The sequence below is a fragment of the Bos indicus x Bos taurus genome, chromosome 16 (assembly GCF_003369695.1).
Source record: "Bos indicus x Bos taurus breed Angus x Brahman F1 hybrid chromosome 16, Bos_hybrid_MaternalHap_v2.0, whole genome shotgun sequence".
NCBI lineage: Eukaryota > Metazoa > Chordata > Mammalia > Artiodactyla > Bovidae > Bos > Bos indicus x Bos taurus.
In genome coordinates this window covers 68486754-68513375 of record NC_040091.1, presented here as the reverse complement: position 1 = coordinate 68513375, position 26622 = coordinate 68486754, and the positions used below count along the sequence as shown (strand labels likewise).

Sequence of the window (26622 nt, the reverse complement as noted above, 5' to 3'; positions counted from 1 at the left end):
TGCCCTAGCTTCTCTTGTTAAAACAGCCAACGCCCGTCAGCCAGAACCTAAGTCCCCCGGCCCCCGGCTCGTGGACTGCCTGGAGCACGTTGTCACCTGCCTGGCTGTGTCTGGACCACGAGCAGTGATGCTGAGCGGCCTCTGTCGCCCTCTTCTGGGCCCTTCTGTCTGTTGCACCCCGTGCCCATCAGTCATTTCGAAGCGCTGAGGTGGGCTCTGGCCACCGGGCAGGACAGGCCTCTTTCCTGTGGTTTTGCTCTCCTGCTGTAACCCATCAGAAATTCACCCTCTGCCTTTAGGGGGAAGTTGCTGCTTTGGGGGTGACCTGCCCTTCACAGGGGAGGAAGCCATTTGCTGGGGTGTCCGATGAGCCAGGGGTCTCCGTTTCTGCCCTCTGGGCGGGGGAGAGCTCAGGGCACCTGTGAGCACCCAGCTCGTGCAGGTCCCCCGCCCTGGCCTGCCTGCCAGCACCCGAGGTGACTGGCACAGTGACGGCTCTGGGACACCCATCTGTTCCGTCAGACGTCTGCCTGATGGTGTGGGACGAGCCGCCAGTGCCGTCACAGTGAGTGGATAATGGGCAGTTAAATGCCGGCCTCCTCCATATGCTCCGGGACTCACTTATAGAGACTGCTAGGAAAAAGCAAGGACAGGAGGGCTTGATGAGCCCAAAGGTATGACTTTTCCAGGTTTTCCGGCCTGGCTGGGTAAGGCAGCAGCGGGCTGGTGGCCTAGGAGCTGTGCCCTCCTGCACTGACCTGTCCCAGCCTGCTGACCTGACTTCCTGCTCCATCGCCAGCTGATGGCAGGATAAAGGGAAGTGTGTGTGTGTGTGTGTGTGTGTGTGTGTGTGTGTGTGTGTGCGCGCGCGCGCGTGCATATGTGCATTCTTGCTTCCCCTCCACCCACGCAGCAGTGCGTGTGAGCCATTCCCGGTTGTGAGATAAAAGACCCCTAACAAAGGCCAAGCGGAGCCAGCGCAGGACCCATCCCAAGGCCGAGCAGACTCTTTGCCGATGGTGGCCTTTGCTTCTGTGCCCGAGACAAGGGCATCCACTGCTGGGCCAGAGCCCAGCTCGCTCTCTGCGGAGGATGGAGGCAGGGCTGCTCTGAATCCTCCAACTTACCACTTTAGGGACCCTTTGATTCTGTAAGAGGAGGTGGACAGCACTAGCGGTGCCAGGTGAAGGAGTTCAGTGTGTTAGGGTGAAGACTGTGCCGAGCTGCGGCCCTCCTCACAGTCACCATCAGGAGTGTTTGCAGAGCCAAACAGGGAGGGCACGGCATGAGCTGGCCTGTGGCAAACAACTTTTCAGATCCCCTTAGGTTTTTATCGGACCTCTCTGGTGTCTCAGACGGTAAAGAACCTGCCTGCAATGCAGGAGACTGGGATTCGATCCCTGGGACCTGGAGAAGGAAATGGCAACCCACTCCAGTGTTCTTGCCTGGAGAATTCCATGGACAGGGGAGCCTGGTAGGCAGCAGTTCTTGGGGTCACAAAGAGTCCGGACATGACTGAGCAACGAATGCTTTCACTTTTTCACTTTAGGTTTTTACCAGCTACATTGACCTCCTGTACCCAACGGAAGACAGGAATGACCGGTTAAGAGATTCTTATTTCTTCACCTGTGAATGCCAGGAGTGTACCACCAAAGACAAGGTCAGCACCTTCTCCCAGCACAGAGGCTGACTCGACTCTCTCGGGGCCTTTCTGCCAGGCGAGCACCCCTGCCTGAGTCGGGCGTCTCCTCCTCGTGTTTTTGAGCCTTTAAACCTGCTTTACTGGCACAGCCCAGGGGATCCAGTCAGACCAGGTCTCTGTTCCAACTTGATTCTCAGAGCTGATGAAAACATTCCCATCACGTTGTACAAATAAGAGAAGGATTCGCCAAATTGCTATTTCTTTAAAAGAAATGGATGCTCCACAGAGGAGGGAGAAAGATGGGCAGCGAGGTCCACCCACAAGGAGGTAGACAGCATTCTCCAGCTTTACCACCTCTTCACCACACTCCACAGAATTTTCTCAGACATCGTGCAGGTTATCTTGTCAGTGCCTCCCCTTCTTATTCTGTTCCCTTGACTTCATAGGTATGTGAACAGACATATTTGCCCACAGCAGACATATCGAGGCAGGTGTGGGAGCACCTAAAAAATGAATAGTTTTGTCTTTCTGTGAGTAGGTAATGAATATTGAACTTTCCTGAGACCCACTGCCTGATTCCCTTTCATTCTTTCATAACTTTAGAAGGGGCAAGCCTGTACCTCTGTGTGGGAAAATGTGCTATTTGAGAGATTTGCCCATCAGTATGGTTTCCATGGGAAGTAACCGGTGGCCATTTCCCTCAGGATAAGGCCAAGGTGGAAATCCGGAAGCTCAACGACCCCCCGAAGGCAGAAACCATCCGCGACATGGTCAGATATGCACGCAATGTCATTGAGGAGTTCCGGCGAGCCAAGCACTACAAATATATCCTTTGCAACCTTCCCGATCTTACAGGGGGCGTTGGCGAGCTGGGCACCGGAAGCAGGAGAAGGGTGGGTTTCTGAGTATTGAAGGCAGGACGTTTCCTATCAAAGGATGGCCAGGTGAAGACTTCCTGGCCATCCACGACCTGTAGTCAGCTATGTCAGTGTTTCACAATGTTGCCCTTATCTTATTTCTCTTTGTTGGACTAGTTTGCTCAGGAGCTCATCCTGGTGGAAGGCTTTTATTTTCTAAAAGTGGAGAACAGTTCCTTGAAGACCCTCACTGATTGGGTATCTTCCTTTGGGCAAGGCACCTTACTGAGGGTTTTGCTGGGTAACAGGTGGAAACAGGCTTATAGGTAGCAGGTCATTTGCCCAGGGCACGCTGTTCAGCAGGGCAGGGTTTTGCCCCAGGTTTGCCAGCACAATCCATATTTTTAACCACTATATTGTAGCGTTTTCTTGGGTTAGATTTGTACTGAAGACAGAAAACCAGTGAAAGGAAATTAAAGTCACTTTTTTTTTTTTTTCTGAGCGTAAGTAAGAAAGAACTTTGCCGTGTTGGAGAATGTTTCCTTAAGAGCTTTAGCAAAAGTTCCCAGCTTGGGTGAGGATTTAGATTTAAACAGAAGATTGAAGATTTTTTTTTATTCTAATCAACACTGTTCACAGCGGAAGGAAGGCTGTGTTCCCTGTGGCTAAAATTCTTTAGTTGTGTTTAACAGCTGAGGTCTTCCGTTTTTCCTAGTTTTTTTTCCTTCCAGAAAAATATATGGGTCCTTTCACTTGCTTGGCTTTCTGTAATTTACTTTTTCAGAGGTGTAGCTGTGGGTGGAGTGGACAAAACAGTAACTCCTTGCCCCATTTCCACCGCCCCACGCCTGCCCCCCGCCGCCAGCCCTTGGGAAGCCTCCTCCGGAACTGCCAGGCCTGTCGGTTCCTTGACTCCACAGCACCCCCTAGTGAGCTGCTGGAGATCTGCGAGCTCAGCCAGGAGAAGATGAGCTGCGTGTTCGAGGACAGTAACGTGTACATGCTTCACATGATGTACCAGGCCATGGGTGTCTGCTTGTACATGCAGGACTGGGAGGGAGCCCTGCGGTACGGACAGAAAATCATCCAGCCCTACAGGTGATTGCACTGGCTCTTCCCATCAGCGTAGCTCAGAGTAGAGTTGGGTGGTTTGGAACGCGTCCCTTGGCCATTCTGTCTATACGCTCCCATGTTGGAGCGGGCCGGGAGCAGCTTTCTCTCCTCTCCATGACATCTGCAGGTGCATGCTCAGGGTGCTTCCCCTGGGCCCAGCCTGTGCCCTCCACCACCTGGAAGAGACACCCAGGGAGGCAGGTTGAGGTGACACCGGGTAGCGGGGGGAGGGCTGGGGCAGGATCCCTCCTAGGACCCGTCCAGGATGCTCTGTTCATTGGAGTTAATTCAAACCAGTGTGAAAAAGCCACCGGCTGGTTTCTCCTCCTTGCTGTGCCTTTTAAGTTAAATGGTACTGAGTAATTGGTTAGCGGTGGCCTCAGAAACGCTTTTTTGTTTTCCATCTCCTTCTTTTGCTTTTTTAAAAGTGCAGCCTCAGTTTGCACCAGCTTCTCTGGTGGCTCAGATGGTAAAGAATCCACCTGCAGTGCGGGAGAATTGGGTTTGATCTGTAGGTTGGGAAGATCCCCTGGAGGAGGGCATGGCAACCCACTCCACAATTGTTGCCTAGAGAATCCCAAAGACAGAGGAGCCTGGAGGGCTGTGCAGTCCATGGGGTTGCAAAGAGTCAAACACAACTGAGCAACTTTCACTCACTCATTCAGTTTGCAAATGAGGAAACTCTGGGACTGCTGGTTGCGATTATTTAATATTCTCCCATAGATTTGATTAAAGTAAGTTGGATTTTAACCTGTAGTAATAATGAATGTTAATCATGGGAAGGTTTCCTGTCGAGAGGGTTAGTAAACCTTAAGGTGGGTGACAGGAAGTGGCTCTGACTAGCTGCTTCAGGGCCGGGCTGACCTAGATCAGATCACTAGGGTGCTTGTTAAACACATTTATGTTAAACTTCAGAGTCTCTTCAAGACCAAGCGGCTTCGAGTCTCTTGGCATCACACCTGAAATCTCTGTGTCAGAGGCACCCTGGTGCTTTTGCTTAGCCCTCAGTACCCCTTCAGGTTCTAAGATCAGGGCTGTAACTGTCTAATCTGAATCTCCACTCCCCACTTGGCCCTCCACTTACCCCACAGTGCAGTGATAAGCCAGCAGGGGGAGCCCACGGGGCAGCCAGCTCTTAAAATCTGCTCCTGGAAACAGAATTTGATCCTATGGGGATAATCTCACAGCCTGTCCTTCCTGAGATGGGTGAGGAAGTCCATGTACACTTCCCTCCTTGAGATCTGTAGGGGGGGAGAGAACTTGCATGAATCTTGGCCTTGTGGTTGCTCTCCCAGCAGGGCTTGCCATGCTCCACCCTCTCTTAGCTTTAGGGAGGCCCTCTGGGGAGGCCCAGCCCTCCTGCCTTCCCTGGGTCACTGTACCGTGCTTAGTGGCTCAGTTGTGTCTGACTCTCTGCGACCCCATGGACTGCAGCCCACCAGGCTCCTCTGTCTATGAAATTCTCTAGGCAAGAATACTGGAGTGGGTTGCCAGTCCCTTCTCCAGGGGATCTTCCCAGTCTAGGGATCAAAGCCAGGTCTCCCGCATTGCAGGTGGATTATTTACTGACTGAGTCACCAGGGAAGTCCAAGAATCCTGGAGTGGGTAGCCTATCCCTTCTCCAGGGGATCTTCCCAATCTAGGGATCAAAGCCAGGTCTCCCGCATTGCAGGTGGATTATTTACTGACTGAGTCACCAGGGAAGTCCAAGAATCCTGGAGTGGGTAGCTTATCCCTTCTCCAGGGGATCTTCCCAACCCAGGAATCCAACCAGGGTCTCCTGCATTGCAGGCATATTCTTTACCAGCTGAGCGACCAGGGAAGAATTTGGTACTGTGGGGATCCCCAGGGATTCCACATGCCTGGGAATACAGCTTGAATGTGTCTGTGGACTTTGAGGACACTGCAGGTAGAACAGACGAGCCTGTAAATAAACACCTCCAGCTCCTACCTCCCCACCCCCAAAAGCCTCCTAGGCTCTGTTCATAGGGAGATGGCTCTTTCCTAGGCAGGCCTATCAGTCAGCCTTCAGTTGAAACCAGAAAGAGAAGACCTCCTGTATACAAAGCCCTCTCTTGGGCAATGGAGAAAAGAAGTAGGAAGTATGCCTTTAGAGAGCTTATAATTTTGCTAAACCAAATGATAATCATAGAGTGTGACAGCAAGCTGAGGTCTTGATTCACTGGTGTGTGTGTATCTTTAAGGATACTGTTTTTAACGTGAGGGGATATTCATAAAGAGGGAGTTTACCTTTTTTTTTGCTGTGCTGGGTCTTCATTGCGGTGTGCAAGCCTTCTCTAGTTGTGGCATGTGGGTTCTCTAGTTGAGGCACACAAGCTTAGCTGCCCCAAGACATGCGGGATGTTACTTCCCCGCCCAGAGATCAAATCTGCGTCCCATGTGTTGGAAGGTAGATTCCTAACCACTGGACCATCAAGGAAGTCCCAGGGATTTATTTTAAAAGACGTTTTCCCCAATGCCTGCAGCAGGTGCACCTAAAACAAAAATCTGAGGCTAGGATTGAATTTGTGTTTATTCGTGTCTTTATGTAGGATCTCCCCTGTAGATTTTATGTGGTTTTTCAGAAGCACACAAACTGCCTAAAAGGAAGTGCATCCACAATGAGTAGGCAGGGTTGAACCATCCATGTCTTCCACCAGCCCCTGCCAGGGTCTGGAGGAACCTGGTTGCTGTGGACAGGGCGCCCATCAGCTGGGCAGCCACAGCTCACTGTGTCTGGCCTGTGGACCCTCGGAAGCTGTGACAAGGTGGCCTGTTGTCTTCTCTTTTTCCAGTAAGCACTATCCTCTGTACTCCCTCAACGTGGCCTCCATGTGGCTGAAGCTAGGAAGACTGTACATGGGCCTGGAGAACAAAGCTGCTGGGGAGAGAGCCCTGAAGAAGGTGCGTGTGTGATGCAGCTGGGCTGCCCCATGCCTGGCACTTCCCTTCCTTGCACTTCCCTTCCTGCGGGACGCGGGTGACTGATAGAGCCACAGAGAATGACCAGCCCTGGGCCACCCTCCGGCCATAGGAGTGGGCAAAGGTGGGTGTGCAGGCGGCCGGGGACCAAGTAATTGTGCCTTTGGCAGGTTTGCGTCCTGACGCTCCTGTTGAGAAAGGTACATCCACATTGTGGCTGCAGGCTCACAGCTGTGAAGGGGGTACTGCCTCTGTCCCCTGGGAAGCCATGGAAGTGCTAAATATGACCATGCTAAGAGGCCAGCATTATTAAAATGTCTTTTCTGGTCCACTATAACAGATAAAAAGGGGGAAAAAAAAAAAAAGGCCAAGGATAGGTCAGAAGACTGTGGTGAAGGAATTCTCCAAATTTCTGCTCTTTGAGGTTTATAGATTCATGATGCCCAGTTGTGGTGAAGTCAAGGCATTTGGGCCTGGAGAGGCCCTCAGTGTGAGAATTAATGCTTTTGTAGTTTTTAAAATGAACTTAATAATCATTGACAGTGTTCATTGAATACGGTTACATGCCAGGACCTTCATGCGGTCCTTTTCTTTTATTTCCCGAAAAAAAAAAAAAAAAATGAGATAGGCTTTCCCAGTGAAAAAATTGAGATTCAAGCAGGTTAAGTAATTTGTTGAGGGTACATGGTGAGGTTCTCATTCAAACTGGGGTCTTTCTGAGTTGAAAGCTTCAAGTCTGCCCACTCACACTGGGACTAACACACAGGGAGAACCAAGACCCTGGGCGTGGTGTTTGCCAGCTGCCCTGTGCCCAGTGGGTGAGAGTGCCAGGCCATGCCCCGTATCTTACAGAAGCACAGTCACCATCCTGAATATCGCTTCTCATTGCTCTTTCTATGGATGTCAATAACTGATGAAATACAATTGTTGGGACAGTCGTTATTTACGGAGAAGCCAAAAGTTGATCAACTATAACCTTTGAGACAGTTTCTTTGTGCCACTAAGAGAAACACCTTTGTAAAAGTCGAGGTTGTGGACTAGGCCTGGACGCCAAACCCTCCAGATTCCCCAAACCTCCCCAGTACACTATACAGGAAGATGGAATACGGTCCCACATGGTGGAAGGAAGTGCCAGGGCCGACCCAGCCTGGACGTGGGAGTGAAAGATCAAATATTCCGGTTTTGAACCACGGAATTGGTTTTTCTAAGACGACGTTTATTGCCTCAGTGAGGTTGGAGGAACATTAAGCAGTTAGGTCTCAGTTGCAGAGTAAGTAAACTGATTGCAGATCCCTGAAGGATAGAGTGGATCTGAGGAAGGAACACGAGTCCTGAGGTGAATGCAGGGGGTGAGGAGAGACATTTAAGTCACGTGATTCCTGAAGGCTTGCACTCCTGCTGGTTTGACATCTAGGAAGAGAATAGTAACAGAAAGGAAGGCTGGTCAACAGTCGCAAGCCGTCAAAAATTCCCTGTTTGAGGGAATGGGAATAATTTAAGTTTTTCTCTTTGTGAATAATACTTTTGAACACAGAAGAGCAAGATAAATTATTATGGATTACATTAGATATGTAATTCCTATATGCCAGACACTGTTCTAAACACTTGATGTATATCAACAACTCTGAGAGGGAGGTATTGCCCCTGTTTTATTTTACAGATGAGGAAACTGAGGCACAGAGTAGTTAAGTAAATTGCCCAAGGTCACACAGCTAGGAAGGATGGAGCCACACACTCTCTCTCATTTGAAAGAAACCTTATTAAATATATTCTCTCTGGATTCCTCATATGAAGCTCGTGCCTATTTTTAGGTTTTTAAAGAATACATAAAAAGACGTAAGCATACACTTTTCGAAAGGGAAAAACGATTTAGTCATGTCTTACGCATTAGTGATGTACACTAAAATCAGAAAGGTTTGTCCCTAAATCATTTCTCTATCATTTCTTCAGCTACTGAAGAATGTTTTCCTCAGCAATAGAGACTGGATGACTAGATATGAGACAATCTTGTCTTTTTCCTTTTTTTAAAAAAAAAAAGCCAGACTGGAGGAGAACACAGGCTCTGAAAACCACTTAGTACCCTGCACCTTCAGGCAGAGAAGTCTAGCCTGAATGAAAGTCAGCCTAGGGGAGGGACAGGGGGGCTGGCTTCAAACTCTCAACCTGTTCCTCTCTCTCCTAGGCCATCGCCATCATGGAAGTAGCTCATGGCAAAGACCATCCGTACATTTCTGAGATCAAACAGGAAATTGAAAGCCATTGAAACTATGCTGACATTTTAGTTTTTATTTAAATCCTAGTGCAGAAACCTTCAAGGATTTGACTATTTCAAATCATTCACGTCACGCCAGCATTTCTGTAAACTCACCGAATGAAAACATGACTTACACTTAAACCTTACACATGGCTTACTTGGACATGGATCTTAATCTTTGACCTAAAATAGCAAATGCATTTTTGAATGCTTTTTTTTTCCCCTAAGAAATAATGGCATGGTTTCATATATTATATTTCAGACAGATTGTGTCCGAAGATTTAAAGCTGTAGTTATTTTTCCCTTCATGACTACTGTAATGTTCTGAACAAACATGAATGAAGAGAATAAAAAACATAATCGTATTTGAAGTTTGTGTTTTCCTCTGTTGGATGAAAGTGAAAGTTGCTTAGTCATGTTCGATTCTTTGCCACCCCACGGACTGTAGCCCACAGGGCTCCTCTGTGGAATTCTCCAGGCAAGAATACTGGAATGGGTTGCCATTCCCTCCACCAGGGGACCTTCCCAACCAAGAGACCGAGCCCACGTCTCCCACATTTCAGGCAGATTCTCTACCATCTGAGTAACGAAGGAAGCCCCCTCTGTTGGTTGGGGGAACATCAGACGCATCACTAGATGGACAAAAGTCCATCCAGTCAAAGCTATGGTTTTTCCAGTAGTCATATACGGATGTGAGAGCTGGACTATAAAGAAGGCTGAGCTCTGAAAAATTGATGCTTGTGAACTGTGGTGCTGGAGAAGACTCTTGAAAGTCCCTTGGACAGCAAGGAGATCAAACCAGTCAATCCCAAAGGAAGTCAACTGTGAATATTCATTGGAAAGACTAATGCTGAAGCTGAAGCTTCAATACTTTGGCCACCCGCTGCAAAGAGCTGACTCATTGGAAAAAGACCCTGATGCTGGGAAGGATTCAGGGCAGGAAGAGAGGAGGACGACAGCAGATGAGCTGGTTGGATGGCATCACTGATGCAATGGACATCATGAGTTTGAGCAAACTCCAGGAGATTGTGAAGGACATGGAAGCCTGGTATGCTGCAGTCCATGGGGTCACAAAGAGTCAGATGACACTTAGTGACTGAACAACCAGTGTATTTTTCATTTCAGTTATTGTATTCTTCATCTCTGGTTTTCTTTCTTCTCTAATTTTTTGTTAAAAACTTGTAACTTCTTGCTCTGTGCACCCATTCTTCTCCCGAGTTCTTTACAGTCATTACTCTGAACGCTTTCTCTGGTAGATTGCCTATCTCCACTTCACTTAGTTCTTCTGGCGTCTTCGTCTGGTTCCTTTGTCTGGAACATCTTCCTCTGCCACCTCATTTTGTCTGAATTGCTGTTTATATTTTATGTGTATGGTAGCTTAGTTACGTTTCTCAACCTTGGAGAAGTGGCCCTCTGTAGGAGACGTCCTCTGATTCCCAGCAGAACACTCCCCCTCTCGTTGCCCAAGCTGTATGCTCTAGGAGTTCCCCCTAAGAGGGCTGCACATATCCTTCTTTTGGGGGGCTATGTGGATGGTCTGCTAAGTTTGGCCCCTAGTCTGGTTGGTTGTCATCCCTGCCTTGGATGGATGCTGCTGGTTAGTGGGGCCTGGTCTTGAGGCAGCTGGCCATGGAACCCTTGTGGGCCTTGGGCTGGTGCTGGCTCACTGGTGGGCAGAGTCAGGGCCCAGAAGCCGCCAGGGCTGTTGCCTGGCCCCTGGTGGGTGACGCCAGGCCCTGGATTTAGTGCTGGCCTACCGGCAGGCAGAGCTGGGTCCTGGGGTTTGGCTACGGGGCTCGGAGACCTCAGCACTGTTGCTGGATTGCTGGCAGGGCCGGAGGAGACCCAGTTCCTGGGTCTGGCTACTGGAGACTCACTGGAGACCGGTTACTGACACGGTTGGGTGGGGTCTGGGTGTCTGAAAGCTTGTGTTGCCCTGCTAGTGGGCAGTGTCAGGGACCCTCCAGGGGAGGGTCTGGTCTCTCTTTTGGGTGAACTCAATCCACTGCAAGACTGTGGTTTTCTTTGGTGTGGTGTCTGCCCCCTGGTGAGGAAGGCGGGTCTGGAGGCTCGAGCAGGGCTGGGGCCTGTCCGCGGGCAGATGGAGGTGGGTGCTGGACTCCCGGTGGGCAGGGCCCGGTCTAAAGGTGTGTCGAGAGGTGGCTGTGGGCTCAGGAAGCTTCTAGGCAGCCTGTGTACTAAAGAATGAGGCTGGGTCACTTCCCCAGTTAGCTGGTTGGCCCGAGGCAGCCCAGCGCTGGCCCCTACAGGCTGTTGGGTGGGGCCCAGTTCTGGCACTAAGCTGGAGGGAGGTTCCCACGATGGCACCTCCCCCAATGTCCATGTGGTAGAATGCCCCTCAGTATGGCTGCCGCCAGTGTCTATATCTGCAGGATAAGCCACGGCCATCCCTGCCTCTCAAGACCTGCAGCTAAGTGCCGCCCAGGCTCCTATCAAATTGCTGCTTTTTGCTGGGTCCCGAAGTGCGAGAGGTTTTGTGTGCACCCTTTAAGAGTGAAGTCTCTGTTTCCCCCAGTCCTGTGTGGGGCTGCTGAAATTAAGCCCCATGGGCCTTCAAAGCCAAGTGCTCTGGAGGCTTATCCGCCTAGTGCAGGACCCCCAGGCGGGAGATGGGGGGCTCAGACCCCTCACTCCTGTGGGAGAACCACTGCAGTCGAGTTCTTTCCCAGTTTGTGGGTCACCCCGGGACCCAGGGAGTGTGGCACTTGATGATCTGCCCCTGCTGCCCCTTCTCGCTGCGGTTCCTTCTCTCGTGTCTTTAGTTGTAGATCTTTGCTGGTGGGATCCAGCTTGCTCATCAGTGGTGGTGCTCCAGACAGTTGTCATTTTGGGGGTGTTTGTGAGAGGAGGGGAGCTGAGGCTCTGAGGATCCCCTATCAGCTTTTCTTTTCAAACACAGTGTCATTTTTCTTTTGAAGACGTAGCATTGTCTTGTTGCCATGGTCAGCTTCTATGCAGAGACCCGTGTGTTTAGTGAAGTTTGCTTGCATCTCCTGTCACCCCATGTGGCTTATGGTGCCTCCCATCTTCATGACGTGAAACAAGCCGGGACGCCTCTGTGGGTGAGTGACTCCTTGTACAGTGATAGGGTTCAAAAGTGGGTTAGTCGCTGAAGTGGTTATAGCCCTGTTACTCAACGAAGAGACATGAAGTGTCCACCCACATCACTAGGGGCTCCCTGTGAGACTCTATGGCAGTTGATCAGTTGGCTGAAAATACGGGCCAGGGCTGTGCTCTGCCCTGCTCAGTCATGTCCGACTCTTTGTGACCCCCTGGACTGCAGCCCACCAGGCTCCTCTGTCCATGGGATTCTCCAGGCAAGAATACTGGAGTGGGTAGCCATGCCCTCCTCCAGGGGATCTTCCCGACCCAGGGATCGAATCCACGTCTCTTGTGTCTCCTGCTTCGGCAGGCAGATTATTTACCACTGCACCACCTGGGAAGCCATTGTTTAAAGAGATGAGTCATGCTGTTAATAAACTTGAAAGACAAAAACAAGAATCTGGGTTTTCTATAACAGCCTCTGCCTGTCTTTTCTCCGACAGATTGGGATCTGAATAAATGGCAGTGGGGTGGGGCAGCACATTCTTGGCATTTAATAAGGGTTATCACTAGCAGTGAGAAAGCCCCATTTCTAGGCTCTTCACACTCCATTTACTTAGCAATTACCCCTTTCACGTTTTGTTCTAACAATGATGACTTTGGGAAATTTCAAACTAATTCTTCAGCGTGTTATACAGGAATGAAAAGTGGGTAGAAATAAATGGGCTTTAAAGAAGTTAAAAAGCAGGTTTTTCCCAGGCACATTTGCCTATGAAAATAATCCTAAAAGTAAGCAGATGCTTTCGACTAAGGCAAAACATACAGAGTACAGAAAAGATTCAACTGTTTTCTCTGAAAAAAAAAAAAAAGTTTATTGCATTTGGAAGTCAATAGATATCTTTTACAAAAAAGGTTAGAATAAAGATCTCACATTTGTAAAGGCACATATGAAACATTTAACAGCAATGACAAGGGCAGTGAGAACATAAAACAATACACAACCAGAACCAATATCTAAAGACTTTATAAAAACAGGTAAGAAACAGTGCAAAAATACTGTCAAAAGTCAGTTTCATACACTTCATAACTGCGTATAAAACTGGCAAGCATAAGCTTATTTACTGATATAAAAAAAGCACATAGAAGAGCATGCATAGATTTATTTAAGGCTTTTAATATCATCGAGAGAGAGTCTATAAAAGTGAAGTTGACATGTGAATATTAATCACTCCCCAACTCAGGGAATGTCATATAAACGTCTCCGCCTTCCTCTCTCCTTACAACTAGCTTGTCATAATGAGACTGGACTTCCATCTTGCACGGTAGCAAGTGGACACCTCGGGGAGAAGAATGTGTTCTCAGGATCCCAAGTCCCCACTCTGGAATGCATGTCTCACAGCAGTAACTTGATAGGCAGTTACATGTCCAGGTCAGCCCATGCCAGCCAGCCACGTGCGGCTGACAGCCCTGCAGTTCAGTGGTGGTGGATGTCAGAAGGCTTCTGTGGACTGACTCAAGAACCTTAAGAACAAACCGGTTTCTACATTAGGGACTTGTCTGTACATCCGAAATGAGGCCTATTAAATGTCAACTGGCTTGAATGATATAACAATTGACAACATATTAAAGACAGAGACCAAGGAAAACTTCAAAATACTGAATTAAGTAGCACAATTATAGTCCAGTGAAACAGATTAGCATGTTACTTGATGTAACACAGGTTATATAAGGTTACATATTTAATAGTCATCTGCATATGTAAACCCTTTTTTATCCCATTTACATATATATGCTCAAGCAAGTCAGTTGACTACTGAAGGAACAAAGGACATACACAGGAAATCATCTCTGATAAAGAGTAACCTTACTTTTGAAAGGATAAGTTCGATAGATTTTAAAGATTCCAAACTGGCAAGAAAGTTCAGTCAAAGGAAGTTGCAGTAACATTTTACAATGTTCACGTCGGGGGCAGAAAATGGCTCTGAATTACAGCTCTCAGTTCCAAGCTGAAGGTATTTATTAGCTAACACTGCAATTCAGGGAGGTGGGCGGCCCCTGAGAAATGCTGAGAATACCAGGCACCTCTGCTCTGAGAGCCAGCCGAGCTCAACTCAGAGCAGGACTCCTGAGCTGTTAGCCAAACAGTTCCACCCCAAGGCACAGAAAGACCCCAATCCAATGTTTCCAGGCTTGTCCCCAAGACCTCTCTCGGGTAAGGTGGGCTCTCTGTTTGCCTTGAGGAGGAGGTTGGGAAGAAAGGTCCCATCACAGACTGGATGAATAGCAATCCTGCCCCTCCCTAGACAGCCTTGCAGCTTGTAAAAAGTCTGCAAAGAGCCCAGAGCTTCACCCGTTTCACCAGACCATCTAGGCTGTGTAGAGGCCATGATGAAAGGAACACGGTCTGCAGGAAGGGGCTGGAGACGATCTGACCACACGTGTATCATTATGCCAAAGGCAGCCACTGGGGATCCATAGAAGGTCACCTCAAAATAAGCCTGAGAGACGGCTGCAATCTTTGTTCAAACAGGACTGATCATTGAATCCAGCTTTTCTTTCATTCCTTTCTAGTCCTGAACGATAGTGTCAATCACCAAGGGGAAAGAGGGTGGAAGGTCAGCTTCCTGGTTGCTGACAGCACCTGGCTATTTTCATTCTGGTTACTTCCATTTGCCAGATTCTATTCCTTGAAACCATGCAAATGACAGATTTTACTTTTTGAAACTATAGAAGCATGTTAAGGTAAGAATTAGATTTCCTAATTTTATAATTTGGAGAGATTTTAAAGAGTGATTCCCTATGACTAGATTCAACTATTTTGTAAGGGTTGCACCAGAAGGGTAAGGAAGGAAAAGGGGTTGCTGTCGAGAGCTGGTCCATAAAAGCAAATGAGAAAAGGAAAGATCGGCACGCAGGGTACTCTTAGAAAGGAGAGGGTGACATCAGAAAGTATTCCCACTTGTGCTCTCAAGTGAGCCAGGGAACTGCCATTATGTATTGACATCTTCCTGGTTCTCATGCCCTGATTACAAAGACGGCATGCTGGGAAGGGGGTGCTCCACTTTGCAGCCACCCGGGGGGCCCCCAGGAGGGACACAGTCAAGACGCCCAGGAGCTGCGATGGCTAACTCTGGAACCGTGTGGATGAGCAAAACATTCTGCTGAAAAGGCTGCCAGCAAAGGGAGGGCCACTAGCAAGCAAGGGGAGGGGTCTTCCTGAGCAGTGGATCGAGGCAGGCATCGGAACCCAGAATGTTCGTCAAGCTCTCTCACAACAGCGAGGACACAGTTTAAAACGACCAGCGAGGGTGGAACCGATCTTCCCACTGCAGTGAGGTCTTGCCTAGGAGTGCCGCCTCACTTCCACCCCCCTGACCTCGCAGAGAAGGACGGAGTAGGAGAGACACCCCCGAGTTCAAAAAGTTCTTTGTGAGTCCAGAACATTTTGATAGCAACTCCAAAGCTGATCTAAAAAGCCTTCCTCTTCCTCCCCCCATTTACAGCTCTTCTCTGGGCAAGCTCCTGGTGTTCTGGGGAAAGAATGGCCTTGATGGCCCAAAGCATGGCAGAGGGAACAGACACTTTCTAGACAGATGTTCATCACGGTCAGGCTTGCCCATCGGCTCATGCCCTCCTGTCTTAAAATGTCCTTGAATTTATTTTTAAAATGGGAAGGCTGACTGAAGCTGAACAATAGGAACTGATGTGCATCCTCCCTTTTAGAGCACAAACAACAATAAATTATGCAGTCTTGTGACATCCATTGGGTGCCAGATATTCAATGCCAGCCTCATGGACGTTTTAATAGAGAACTTTTTAGTCTGGCCTTGAGAAAGAAGATGCAGCTATAATAAGCTGGAAAAAATAAGTAAAGTAGTGAGCTGGTAAAAACACCTACCCATCTGAGTTTCTAATGGAAATTCAAAAGTTCAGAGCAGGCAGGATAAAGGTTGAGTATTGGGCAAGCAGGTCATTGAGTTTCTCAGGATCCTGGGAAGAACAGCAATTTTCAGGGTAATACGTATGAGTTGGCAGAATTTGATTGAATACACCTGCCCATTTCTCCCAGGAATGTTGCTGCTCCTTTCAATAGTAAGGTCTTCTGCCCCCAAATGTCTTAGAAGCTGAGGCAAAGAGAAGGACCACTCTGCTACCTTGCTCAGAGCTCAGAAGTGTCAAACATAATCTTAACGTCCTGGAGTTGGTAGGGCCAACTAGGACTATTTCAACCCTATAGGCCCATAAAGTTCTAGACCAATGGAGATTTTGTGCAGTCTCCATGAAAACCCCAACTTTCTCCATTGGAAAGTAGTGCTAGATGAATTGTTACTTTGCTCACAAAAAGAAATGACTAAATAAGAGCATGATAAATGTCTGATAAAATCCATAGGCCATAAAAAACACAGTTGCAGAAGAATCTTTGGTAAAACATGAAGAAACTGAATTCCCACAAAGAACCACCTTAACAGCCCAACAGGAATTACCTGGTGCTTCTGGAAGTTTCTTACTCTAGGATGCTGACAGTTATTCCCAACATGAAAGAGGAATGAAGGGTAGAGTAACACTGATATGCCTGTGACTCAGTCCCCATTCCTTGAATCTAAGCTCCCTGGCAAACATATTAGAAGGCCCCTGTGCTTACCCACCCTTTGACCTCAATTGATTGACAGATTCCTTCCCCCCTCAAAAAATCAATAACTCTACGCACTTTCTCCATCATACACACAACTGGACGTGGGGAAGAGATTTGAAAGCACATTTCGCTTTTCACTCTGGACACCTTTGGGCCCACAGATTATGTTCCATAACCACTGGGCTGAGGGCAGCTAATACAGACTATACATCAAGAAAGAACAACAGCTGAAAACCCCCAGACATGTGCCTGATGGCCAGCCCTGCTTATGAGAATCCAAAGTGCACTGACATCTCTGCAAAGTGTGACTCCAAGCCCCAGGAGACAGCCCACTCACCAAGGGAGGCGAGGGTCACTGCAGCAAGGCCACGGGTTCACAGAGAGAACCCAGCGTACACGCTTTCATGTTCATTAGCTCTTGAGAAAAGACATATGGCACACTGGGATCCAGACTAATCAAGGGGAAGAAACAAACTATACATATTAGGTTGATCCAAGTGAATTTTCTGTCATTGTAAATTTAAAAAATGGTCCAAACACTGGAAATTTCATAGGAGTCAACCTGGAAAAAGATAAAGGTCAGCAGCTGGATCAGAGTGCTGACTTACTGTAGCCATCAATGTTTATAGAAAGAGCTGCGTGTAGGCAGGATAAAGGTTAAATGTGTCCTGCGCAGCCAATGAATAAGCCACGGGACCCCACCCAGCAGAGCCCACAAGGACCCTCTATCCAGGCCGATGGAGGAAGGTGCCAGAGGACTAAGGGACTTGGAGGCAAATGACTAACAACAGTCAAAAAAAGAGTCGTGCTTCTCAATCTAGGACCACAAATGTAAAGTTCTCAAAAGTTTATTACTCAAAACAGTCCACGTGGAGATGTCCCTGACCTTACTGTTCTCTCCAGCTGAGGGGAGGAACTCAATTCCTTGCCTATAAAGGGACCAGCGATTGGCATCCCTGCGTAAAGCCACCAAATCCTTATCTGCTTCCCATCCAGGGAAAGAGATGGGTCTAAAGATAAATACAGCCAAAAGGCAGTGTCTCCTTAGAGCCTCAGGATTCCAGTCAAGCACAGCAGGACATGGTCTGGCTTTGCTGGCAGCCTCAGCCTAGCTCAAGGATGAAGACATCAAACTCAGCTCCCCCTGGTCCAGGGACCACAGCAGACAAGCATGAACCCTGGGTCAGCGCATCCAAATGAGCCGGATGAAAGAAACAAGACATTTCAACCGGAAAAGCTGCAAACCCAGAGGCCTGAAAGTGTTGGCGGCCTTGTGGTGACATAGTGTCTTTTTTTCCCCTCTCCATTTTTTATTTTCTCCCCACTGCAGCAACAGACCCCGGCAGCCCCAGCTTCAGACTTGCTATGTCGTCAGGAACTCATTCCAAAAGCTCTAACTAGATAACTAATTTAATACACTTTGCTTCAAGGTTTATTCCTTGGCTTGCTTCCCAGATATAAAGCATCTCTGGGCAATTATGATGCAGATGCCGCTGAAAGGACTTTAAATGGCTGCTGCTAATTTAACAGGAGATAGGTTGGTATTTACTGGAGATGCAAAAAGGAATGCAAAACGGGCTCAAGGACCAAAAGCATTTGTTTTTAAAAACAAAATATGGGGAATCACTTTTAAATGTTTTCCTTTGGGTTTCAATATAAACTCTGGCTAGGAAGTTGGATACCGAACCTACTTCTCTACATTTTGTGCAATCAGGAATATTCCCTTGGCACCAAGTGGCAACATTGGTGAGTTGAAAGGATGTCCAAGAGTGATGGGCTCAAAGAGACTGCACATCTACTCGCTGCCCACATGAGAAATCAACAGTGCTCACATGGGGGTTGAGGGAGGAAAGAGGAATACCGATGTGGTTCATCAAACAATAAGCCAGTAACTGCAGACCAACCGTTAAAACATCCCTAACGGCAGAGGATCCCAAGGATGGAAAGTCTCTAAGGAAAAGGAAACAAGTTTCTCTCTGCCTGCTGATGATCCGTGTTCTGAGCATCTCCTCGTGAGAGCTATGAGCTCTGATCCACTGAAAATACATGTCATCCCAGTGGTTTTCCTTTTTCAGATCATTCAGCAGAATTCCAGACCCTAGGGGGCTCAGTAGAAGCTCTACTCCCGACTGATTCTTCAGTCCTTGGAGGAGAAGGGAAGAGACCCTCCCTCGCCAGATACTCTTGAGTCCAAATACAGACTCAGGTGTGAAACTGAGTTTTTCATAGCTGGCCAGGTATGAAACCAAGTTGATTTATACTCCAAAGCCCATCGGGAATCAGCTTCCACACCTGTTTACTGTTGTGTGGTGACTGGAAATAACAAAGGCGCACTCCTTCTGGTGGGTTGGATGCCATTCTTTCCATGTATTTACAGCTCAAGAGGGGGAAAAAAAGCAGCGGAGGAATACATCATGGAATACCCACAAAGGTCAATTTTAAGACAAAAGCCACAACTGAAAAGTTGTACCAAGAAAAGCCAGATGACAGAAGAATTCCCTAAAGTCAGCAAGAGGGAAAGCACCCAGAACATGCTTTATTTTGTACTAACCTATGAAGTTCAGGACAGTGACCAGTGAACCAACGGTGTTCTAGTTTGGTCACTCAGCATGTCTGACTCTTTGTGACCCCATGGACTATAGCCTGCCAGGCTCCTCTGTCCATGGGATTCTCCTAGGCGAGAATACTAGAGTGGGTTGTCATTCCCTCCTCCAGGGGATCTTCCCCACCCAGGGATCAAACCCGTGTGTCTCTTATGTCTCCTGCATTGGCAGGCGGGTTCTTTACCACTACAGCCACCTGGAAAGCCCCCATTAAGCCACAGGAACCCCCAATATAAGAGAATAGTGTTGTTTTTCCCCTTCAGAAATAGGGTCTTAGTGCTTTATATTTTAGGATGCACTCATTTCCTTGCCATCTTTGATTTGGATATGAGCAATAAGGCTGATGAATTTCAGGGTTGGTCACAAATCTGGCTGCAACTTCACCAGAGATGTGTTCCCTTCTGCCTCTGCCCCACAAAGGACGCACCAGCCAACCCTCCCTCCATACAGCCCTGTTTGCACTGCAGATCAGTCAAAATGTGGTTCAAATGAAAAGGACTATATTATTGTGAAAACTGCCATAGGATGAATCACAAGTTATCCCGAAAGAGGAAAAAATAAATTATCTCATATAAAATAGTACACGATGTTTGTGAGTGATCTTGGCTCCCGCCTTCAGGGAGTCCATGGCCTCTGCCTGCTCCGGCCATCTGCGCCCTGCTGGGAAACAGATGTTGTCTGGAGGTGTCTCCCCATCTGTGAGATGGAGCTGGGCCCCTCTTCTGGGAACTGCCGTCGGGGATGCGGGGGTTAAATGAGTCTGGAGTTTTGGAGAAACTGGATGAGGACTTGATAGACAAACTTGTATTGAGCGATGGTCTGGATCATAAACATTCTTTGCTCCCTGAGGAGCCTCAGCATCATCGGTACTTCCACCTTCTGCAAGAAAAGAAAAGATTCTGAGATGGTGGGCTGGAGGGGCTTTCCTTGGGTCATTTCTCATTCCCTTACCTGGAATGAGGAATGTATTTACTCGCAGCCCCTGTACAGGTATGGGAAGAAGCCAAAGACCGCCCCCTCTAGGTTACCCCCATCAAAGACCGTGCCTACAGCTGGAGAAGCTGGTTGTCCCGCACCACTGGTGTGATTATTTTAAATACAGACCAGTCTGTTAGAGAAGACAAAGAGGCTGGAGTTAAACCCAGCTGGTTCCTCTCAAGGCTACCATGGCCCAACGGTAGGATTTAAGCCAGTTTTGGGTCATTTCTTCCTCTGTGATATCAGGATACCAATGCTTTCCTTTAACGCCATGCGGCCTTGACCAAGTCAGTGATGGTTCCTCAGCAATAACACGGGATGATAAACCATACCCAGCTCATAGGATCAAGTGAAGAAGCACATGTAAAGCATTTAGCACAGTGTCTGGCACACAAGAGCTCTCGATAAAGACTACTCAGTGTCTCAGTCTTAGTGAAATAAGAACACCCATGCCCATCCTGCCATCTTGCAGGACCTCGGGTATAACCACGTGAGATCATTTGTGTGTAAACCTTTAAAATGTCAAAGCACAATCTCTGGACACCAGTCTTGTTTGGAGTGATCGCCTTTAACTAACAATATCCTGAGTGTTAAATGAGATGGCCTGTGTGTAAATCCTTTGCGGATCTCCAATGGAGAGGAATGAAAACGGTGGGTCACCGGTGTCCTGGCGCGCCCTCCCTCCTGTCACTTCCATCCTCCTGGCCCAGCTGGGGCAGAAGCACCATGGAGTCCGTGTGCCATCGTGCCCTTGGCACACGCCCCCCCTGCTCTGGGAGCGCTTAGTCCAGGGGAACAACCACACCCAGGAAACTACCAAGGACTCAGCAAGCATTGAAAACAGAATAATAAAAACTCAGTCATATGTCTTCTCCTCCTTTACTTTCCAAAGTCATTTCAGCTATTTCCAAATTTTGTGTAGCTACGATACCACACATGCCGTCCTATTTCGTTGAGCTTCTCCGCAACAAGTTAAGTAACACACACCACAGATTTAAAAGGGACAAGTCCCTGGTAATAAGGAAAGAGAAAAAAGCATGTGAATCCTCAAACTATTAGTCAAAATACAGAGCCTAGACCATAAGCTTCTGATGGTAACTAGTGGGTCTGTGTCTAAACTATATTCTGAAGTACCACAGAGCACCTACCATAGCAATTAACACAATGCACGATGAGCCTTGTTCTGTGTGGGGCCCTGAATGTAGGGATAGAATAAGACTGTTTCTACCTTGTGCCCATCAAAGGCTTTGACAAGAGAGGCAGAGTCACATAGGAGCTAAGAGGTCCTCTCCCTGTGCCTCAGTTTCTCTTTGTTAGATGCGGGTTCTAATAGGGATTCTCCAGGAAAGAATACTAGAATGGGTTGCTATGCCCTCTGTGGGGTCATAGAGAGTGAGACATGACTGAAGTGACTTAGCAAGCTCACACACACTAGTAGGGCCTCTCTCATAAGGTCACTGTAAAGGCTACGAGTTGTAAGGCTCTTGAAATAGTGTTGGCGCATGTACAAGCGCTCAGTTGCTTCAGTTGTGTCAGACTCTTTGGGACCCCGTGGACTGCAGCCCACCAGACTCCTCTGTCCATGAGATTCTCCAGGTAAGAGTGCTGGAGTGGGTTGCCATGCTCTCTTCCCAGGGATCTGACCAACCCAAGGATTGAACCCAAGTCTCCTGCATTGCAGGCAGGCTCTTTACTGCTGAGTCACCAGGGAAGTCCCAGTGTTGGCACATGGTAAATGCTAAACACATGTGAGTTGTGGTTATTATAATATTTTCATGCTTCTCGTCATCGTCACCACCCCCTTCATCATCTCCACCACCCCCTTCACCATCTATATTACCTCCTCCACCACCACCATCGCCTTTCCTTCCACCTTCTCCTCCAATTCCACCACTATCTCCTCCAACTTCCCTACCTCTATCATCATCACCACCACCACCTTCATAGCACCACCATCACTTCCATTTGCATCTCCGCCACCACCACTATCATCATGATCACTACCATCTCCCTAACCTGTAAGACTCATCAAGGGTGGTTTACTAGCTGATGTGGGGCCATCTGGGGACAAGACCAAAGTTCCCCTGGTCCTTAATGAAATCCTTCAACCTGCCTTGAAGATTCACTCCCACAGGCTCCGCTGTCCATTGTCCCTAACTCAAGGAATCAGGAGGCCGTTGATGCTTTCTCTACCTTGTTTAGGAGGCATTTTCTCCCCTTACTCTATGAACAGGGGAGGAGGGAGTAACTGATTCAGAAAAGCAGCAAGATCAAGACATCTTGCTTTGTGGCTAGTGAGAACCTGACCTTTTGTAATCTAGCTGATCGGGGACAGGCAGCCAGGAGAGAGGATCACAAACCATGAAACTGGTGCATTCTGGAGGAAAAAAATGTATGGGCATTGAAATTTTACAGCCAACACCCAGTCACCAAAGGCAACAGGACACACAGAAGCTTCTCGGGGCAGCCCCGGAGATTCCCCTCCCATTGCTACCTCACAGCTGCCCAACTTCACAGTAAGGATCTTCGCTCCGATAAAAAGCATCTCCCTGAGAAAACTCAAACTCTATGGATTATCGACTAAAACATAAAGTATCCGAGATCCAGAAAACAGGAAAAGGAGATGGGAAAGTTTAGACAGGAGAAAAATGGGACACCCCATTTTATACTGATTTAGCAAAATCTTTTGTTTAAAAAAACAAAGCAACGTGGTCCCACTCCTAAAGTAAGGGTTTGAATTTTACTAGACAGGCCTGAAGCAGAACAAGTAGAGAACTTTTTTCTCCCTAGCCATCTACCAATAGCAGTTATGGGAAACGGCACAGATAAGGCTGACTATATTTGTGCTAGGGCAAGGGAAGTGAAAAATATGAGTCATCTTGCTATCTTGGAATATCAATGGGAACAGAAGTCGTTTTTGGACTGACCACGGGTTCCCGTAAAGAATGTTCTGGCACGCAGCTAGGCATTGAGGAAATCCGCTATGTCTGGATAAACCCCGTGGAGAGTCTAATCCCTGCAAGCCTTCACCAAGTCCACACAGGGTGTTCGTGGCCACATCCCTCACTCTGCACCAAGCTGGCTCTGACACGTGTTATTTATGTTCCCCTGGGCCAATGACATCTGGTGATCGATGAGCCTTCATGTCATTGCATTAGTGAGGCTCAGTCTTTGATGGGTCTCCAAAGAGCGCTCAGAACAGAGCGATCCTCCATGTCAGACAAGACAGAGAAAATAGCTTCTCATAGTCGAAAAGGAGGAAAAGGGAGCACAGGAGGGTACGTGGGGAATGGAGAAAAGAAGGGGAGTTTGTCAAAGAAACTGACATGAGGACAAGATCTCTAAGTGGAGAGGGGACGATGAGGCCCTTTCTCTTCCTCAGGAACCCACTGGTGCCACCAGGGGAGCTTGGATACGCTGCAGTCATACGTACCCTGTTTCCACTGTCTCTCAATCCATCTTCCTAGCACTGAGTGGATCTGCAACTCAGTGGTAAGCCATTATTCTAATAGAAACTCCTAGAGATTTCTAGCAGTGACAGGGAAGCAAACAACCCAGAAATCTTCCGTGAGAAAAAAGGATAAAAATTCACAGGAGATGATGAGATTTCTGTGATGGAGACTCAACTGATTCTGTGATGGGCATTTCATTCCCCAACAGAATGTTTGTTTGTTTGAACAATAGGCCACATTGATATAATCCCTCTTGTACTTTTTAGCAGCATAAACATTCGTACGTACAGGCTGAAAGTTTCCAAAATTAACTTTTTATAGGCAGGGAACTTAAAACATCCTTTGAACATGTTTAAACTTGGCATTGACTGTTTTCCTAGACGTTTCAATATAATAAATTTCATGGGGCAATATTTAATCTGATTTTTCAAACCACTGATGCTACTGAGCAAATACATATATTGTTGGATAAATTCCTTCACAGAATGTGCATGATAACATCTCCTGATTTTAAAACTACCATTTCAAAAGTCTCCTTTGATTCGCCAAGTTATACAATTTGGAAATTGAACAAGAACCAAATGACACTCGGCATTTGGAGGCAGAGTGAAGACAAGAAATAACTCGGGGCCAGGAAGTGAAGGACCTCATTTCAAACCTTGGCAGCAGTGCCTAAGAGCCACCTGGCACTGGGCAAGTCATTCGATTGTTTCTGGCCCTCAGTATCGTCATCTCTAAAATCAGAAAACGGACACAAGCTGCTATGAAGAATCCAGCTAAGAAAAAAAAAATTAAAGCCATTTAAACCCCCTAAAGCCTCATGAGAATAGAAGGCAGATGAACTGGTCTTTAGCCTTTGATTGCTGTTTTCTCATCTCCACAAAATCAAAAGTCCCTCAGTGTAACTCTGACCTATAGCAAGAAGGGAATGCCATGCGCTGTGTGGGCACAAATAGCCACAGCCCACGTCTAGCGGGAAAGACCCGAACGTGTCTAGCCTGGGCAAAGGCAGGCCATGTCTCTACCCTCAGGTCATCCACCCAGCTCTGCTACACACCACTGCCAACCTAGACAAGAGCAGACAGCCTCCTCAATGAAACCTCCCCCTGAAGAATGAAACAGGTTTTTAAAATACACACAATTTCACGGAGGAGTCAAGCCAAAATACATCCCAGAAATGCTTAAGACTCATCTAAACTATATGGACTGAATAACCCACCATGGAGAATTACCCACAATAAAACCAGACCTTCTACAAAAAACACTGCAGACTTTTGGAAGTTGATGCCAGTGACGATCAGATTTTCTAAATGTTTCCTTTCTTACACTTTGCACTCTTCTTCTATATTATTTGGGTCTCTACACAGAGCAATGAAAGGGAAAGACGATAAGGAAGATTGTAAATGTCAGAGTCCAGGTGAGAATCACGGGTCTGAAAACTCTTGTCAAGAGAGGAAACTAAGCGTGGAAATGGAAGGGCACAGGTAAAAGGTTGGCCGTGGTGTAGCCTGGCCCCAGAGGGGAATGATTCAGAAGCCCGGAGAGACTTACTTCATTATGCTCAAGGCAGTAGATCATCAGCTCAGAAAGGATGACCACGCCGGTCCTCCCCACCCCGGCGCTGCAGTGGACGACGATCGGGGGCCGCAGGTTCCTGGTGCCTTCCAGCATGCTGTTGGTATGGCGACGGACTGACTGGATCTCCTCCAAGTAGGCTGCAAGACAAAATGCAAATCTCGTCACTGAAGTCCTCCACGGCTTTGCATACAAGTGAGGGGGGCAAAAATGACGGTGAATTTTTTTTTTTTAAGTGACAATAATTTACAGTTCTTACAAGACACTAATTATTTGGCTGGTACCCACTGTACAGTCCTGGATCCAGAAAGGACCAGCTGGGAGTCAATTAGTCCATGGGAGAATTTGTTCTTTAAATTAAATAGTTCTTTTTTTAAAAATTAAATTCTGTTTTCCCCTCTGCAAATCCCAAAGTCCCCCAAGCAGATGATTCTCGACATTACTTACAGCAATTCCTACTATTAACAGACTGGGATCAGAACACCAGCTAGGTCCCCTTGAAACGCCCGCTTGTCAGAGCCAATTTCTGGTGGGAAGAGCATCCATCTGCCCTTTCCTCCTTCCCTTCACTGAGCGAGTGAACATCAGCTGAGGCTTGACTCCATTTTCAGACTTTAAAATAGACTTTGGGGAGCCTGGTTTTCAGCTTGGATCCCTTGTGGTTACGTGAGTAAATCAAGGTAATGGCCCCCCTTTTTTGGAGGCAATGTGTGGGTTGGGGGGTGCCACTTCCCTCATTGCTTCCAACATCTGCCTGGCCCCACAGGGCTATGCAAGGAACTGTTTAATATTCCAGTTGGTCACAAATGAAAAATTAGTCAATCTAAACCTTAAAGACTTTTTTTTTTCATGATCACAAAAAAAGGGAAAAGAATAATTGTAATCCTCGTACAGTCTAAGAATCAGAAAAAGTCGATTCATAGTTGAGATTTTTATAGTTCAGGGGAGAAGCAGAATTGAAGGTTCTTGATGCTCAGAAAATCTCGTTCCAGTACAGCAGTGTAAAATCAAATGAGGAGAAAAATTCAGACTGCGAAAAAAACTGTATTCAAACCATTCTGATAATGTAAAAGCACCAGATTATATACAATGACTAAGAACCCCTAATTTCCTTTATAATCTTATTTAATTAGTAATCTGAAGTAGTTTTACCCAAATGAACGTTTACTACCACCATCAGTGATGTAAAATGAGAGAACAAAACAAGACGGAAGGCAATCTGAGGTGACTACATAAAGTAGTTGCTATTTGTACCAACATGAGCTAAATACTGAGCCTGGAATCCCCTTCACAATTTTTTTTTTCCCAGAGATATTAGGCGATGAACATTCTCTGATGGCAGGCAATGTTCACATACAAGAGACAAGGTTTTTCTTGTGTTAAATTTAAGTAGAGAAGTGAAAAGAATATTGATCAATAAAACAGATGCCACTATCAAATGGAATTTCATGGAACACAGAGAAATTAGATTTCAATGAATTCTTTCTCCAGCAATCATATTAATAAAGTTTCTTGAGCTGTAACTCAGTG

The 26622-nt window shown here is 47.3% G+C and overlaps 2 protein-coding genes across 3 annotated transcripts in view; one reads left to right on the top strand and one right to left on the bottom strand.

Moving 5' to 3' along the window:
• The window catches only part of SMYD2 (SET and MYND domain containing 2), a 54037-nt gene extending 44878 nt beyond the window's left edge, over nucleotides 1-9159 (top strand). For both annotated transcript variants that reach the window (XM_027565608.1, XM_027565609.1), the window contains 5 exons: nucleotides 1550-1660; nucleotides 2347-2467; nucleotides 3423-3597; nucleotides 6408-6516; nucleotides 8717-9159. In XM_027565608.1, coding sequence (XP_027421409.1) covers nucleotides 1550-1660; nucleotides 2347-2467; nucleotides 3423-3597; nucleotides 6408-6516; nucleotides 8717-8797 — 597 coding nt within the window. In that variant the 3' untranslated portion in view covers nucleotides 8798-9159. The remainder of the gene's footprint in view (nucleotides 1-1549; nucleotides 1661-2346; nucleotides 2468-3422; nucleotides 3598-6407; nucleotides 6517-8716) is intronic.
• Nucleotides 9160-12708: 3549 nt separating this feature from the next.
• PTPN14 (protein tyrosine phosphatase, non-receptor type 14) overlaps nucleotides 12709-26622 on the bottom strand; it is a 196240-nt gene continuing 182326 nt past the window's right edge. Inside the window, exons 18-19 of the mRNA XM_027565607.1 lie at nucleotides 25069-25232; nucleotides 12709-19966 (exon numbers count right to left, since the gene is read on the bottom strand). Coding sequence (XP_027421408.1) covers nucleotides 19838-19966; nucleotides 25069-25232 — 293 coding nt within the window. The 3' untranslated portion in view covers nucleotides 12709-19837. The remainder of the gene's footprint in view (nucleotides 19967-25068; nucleotides 25233-26622) is intronic.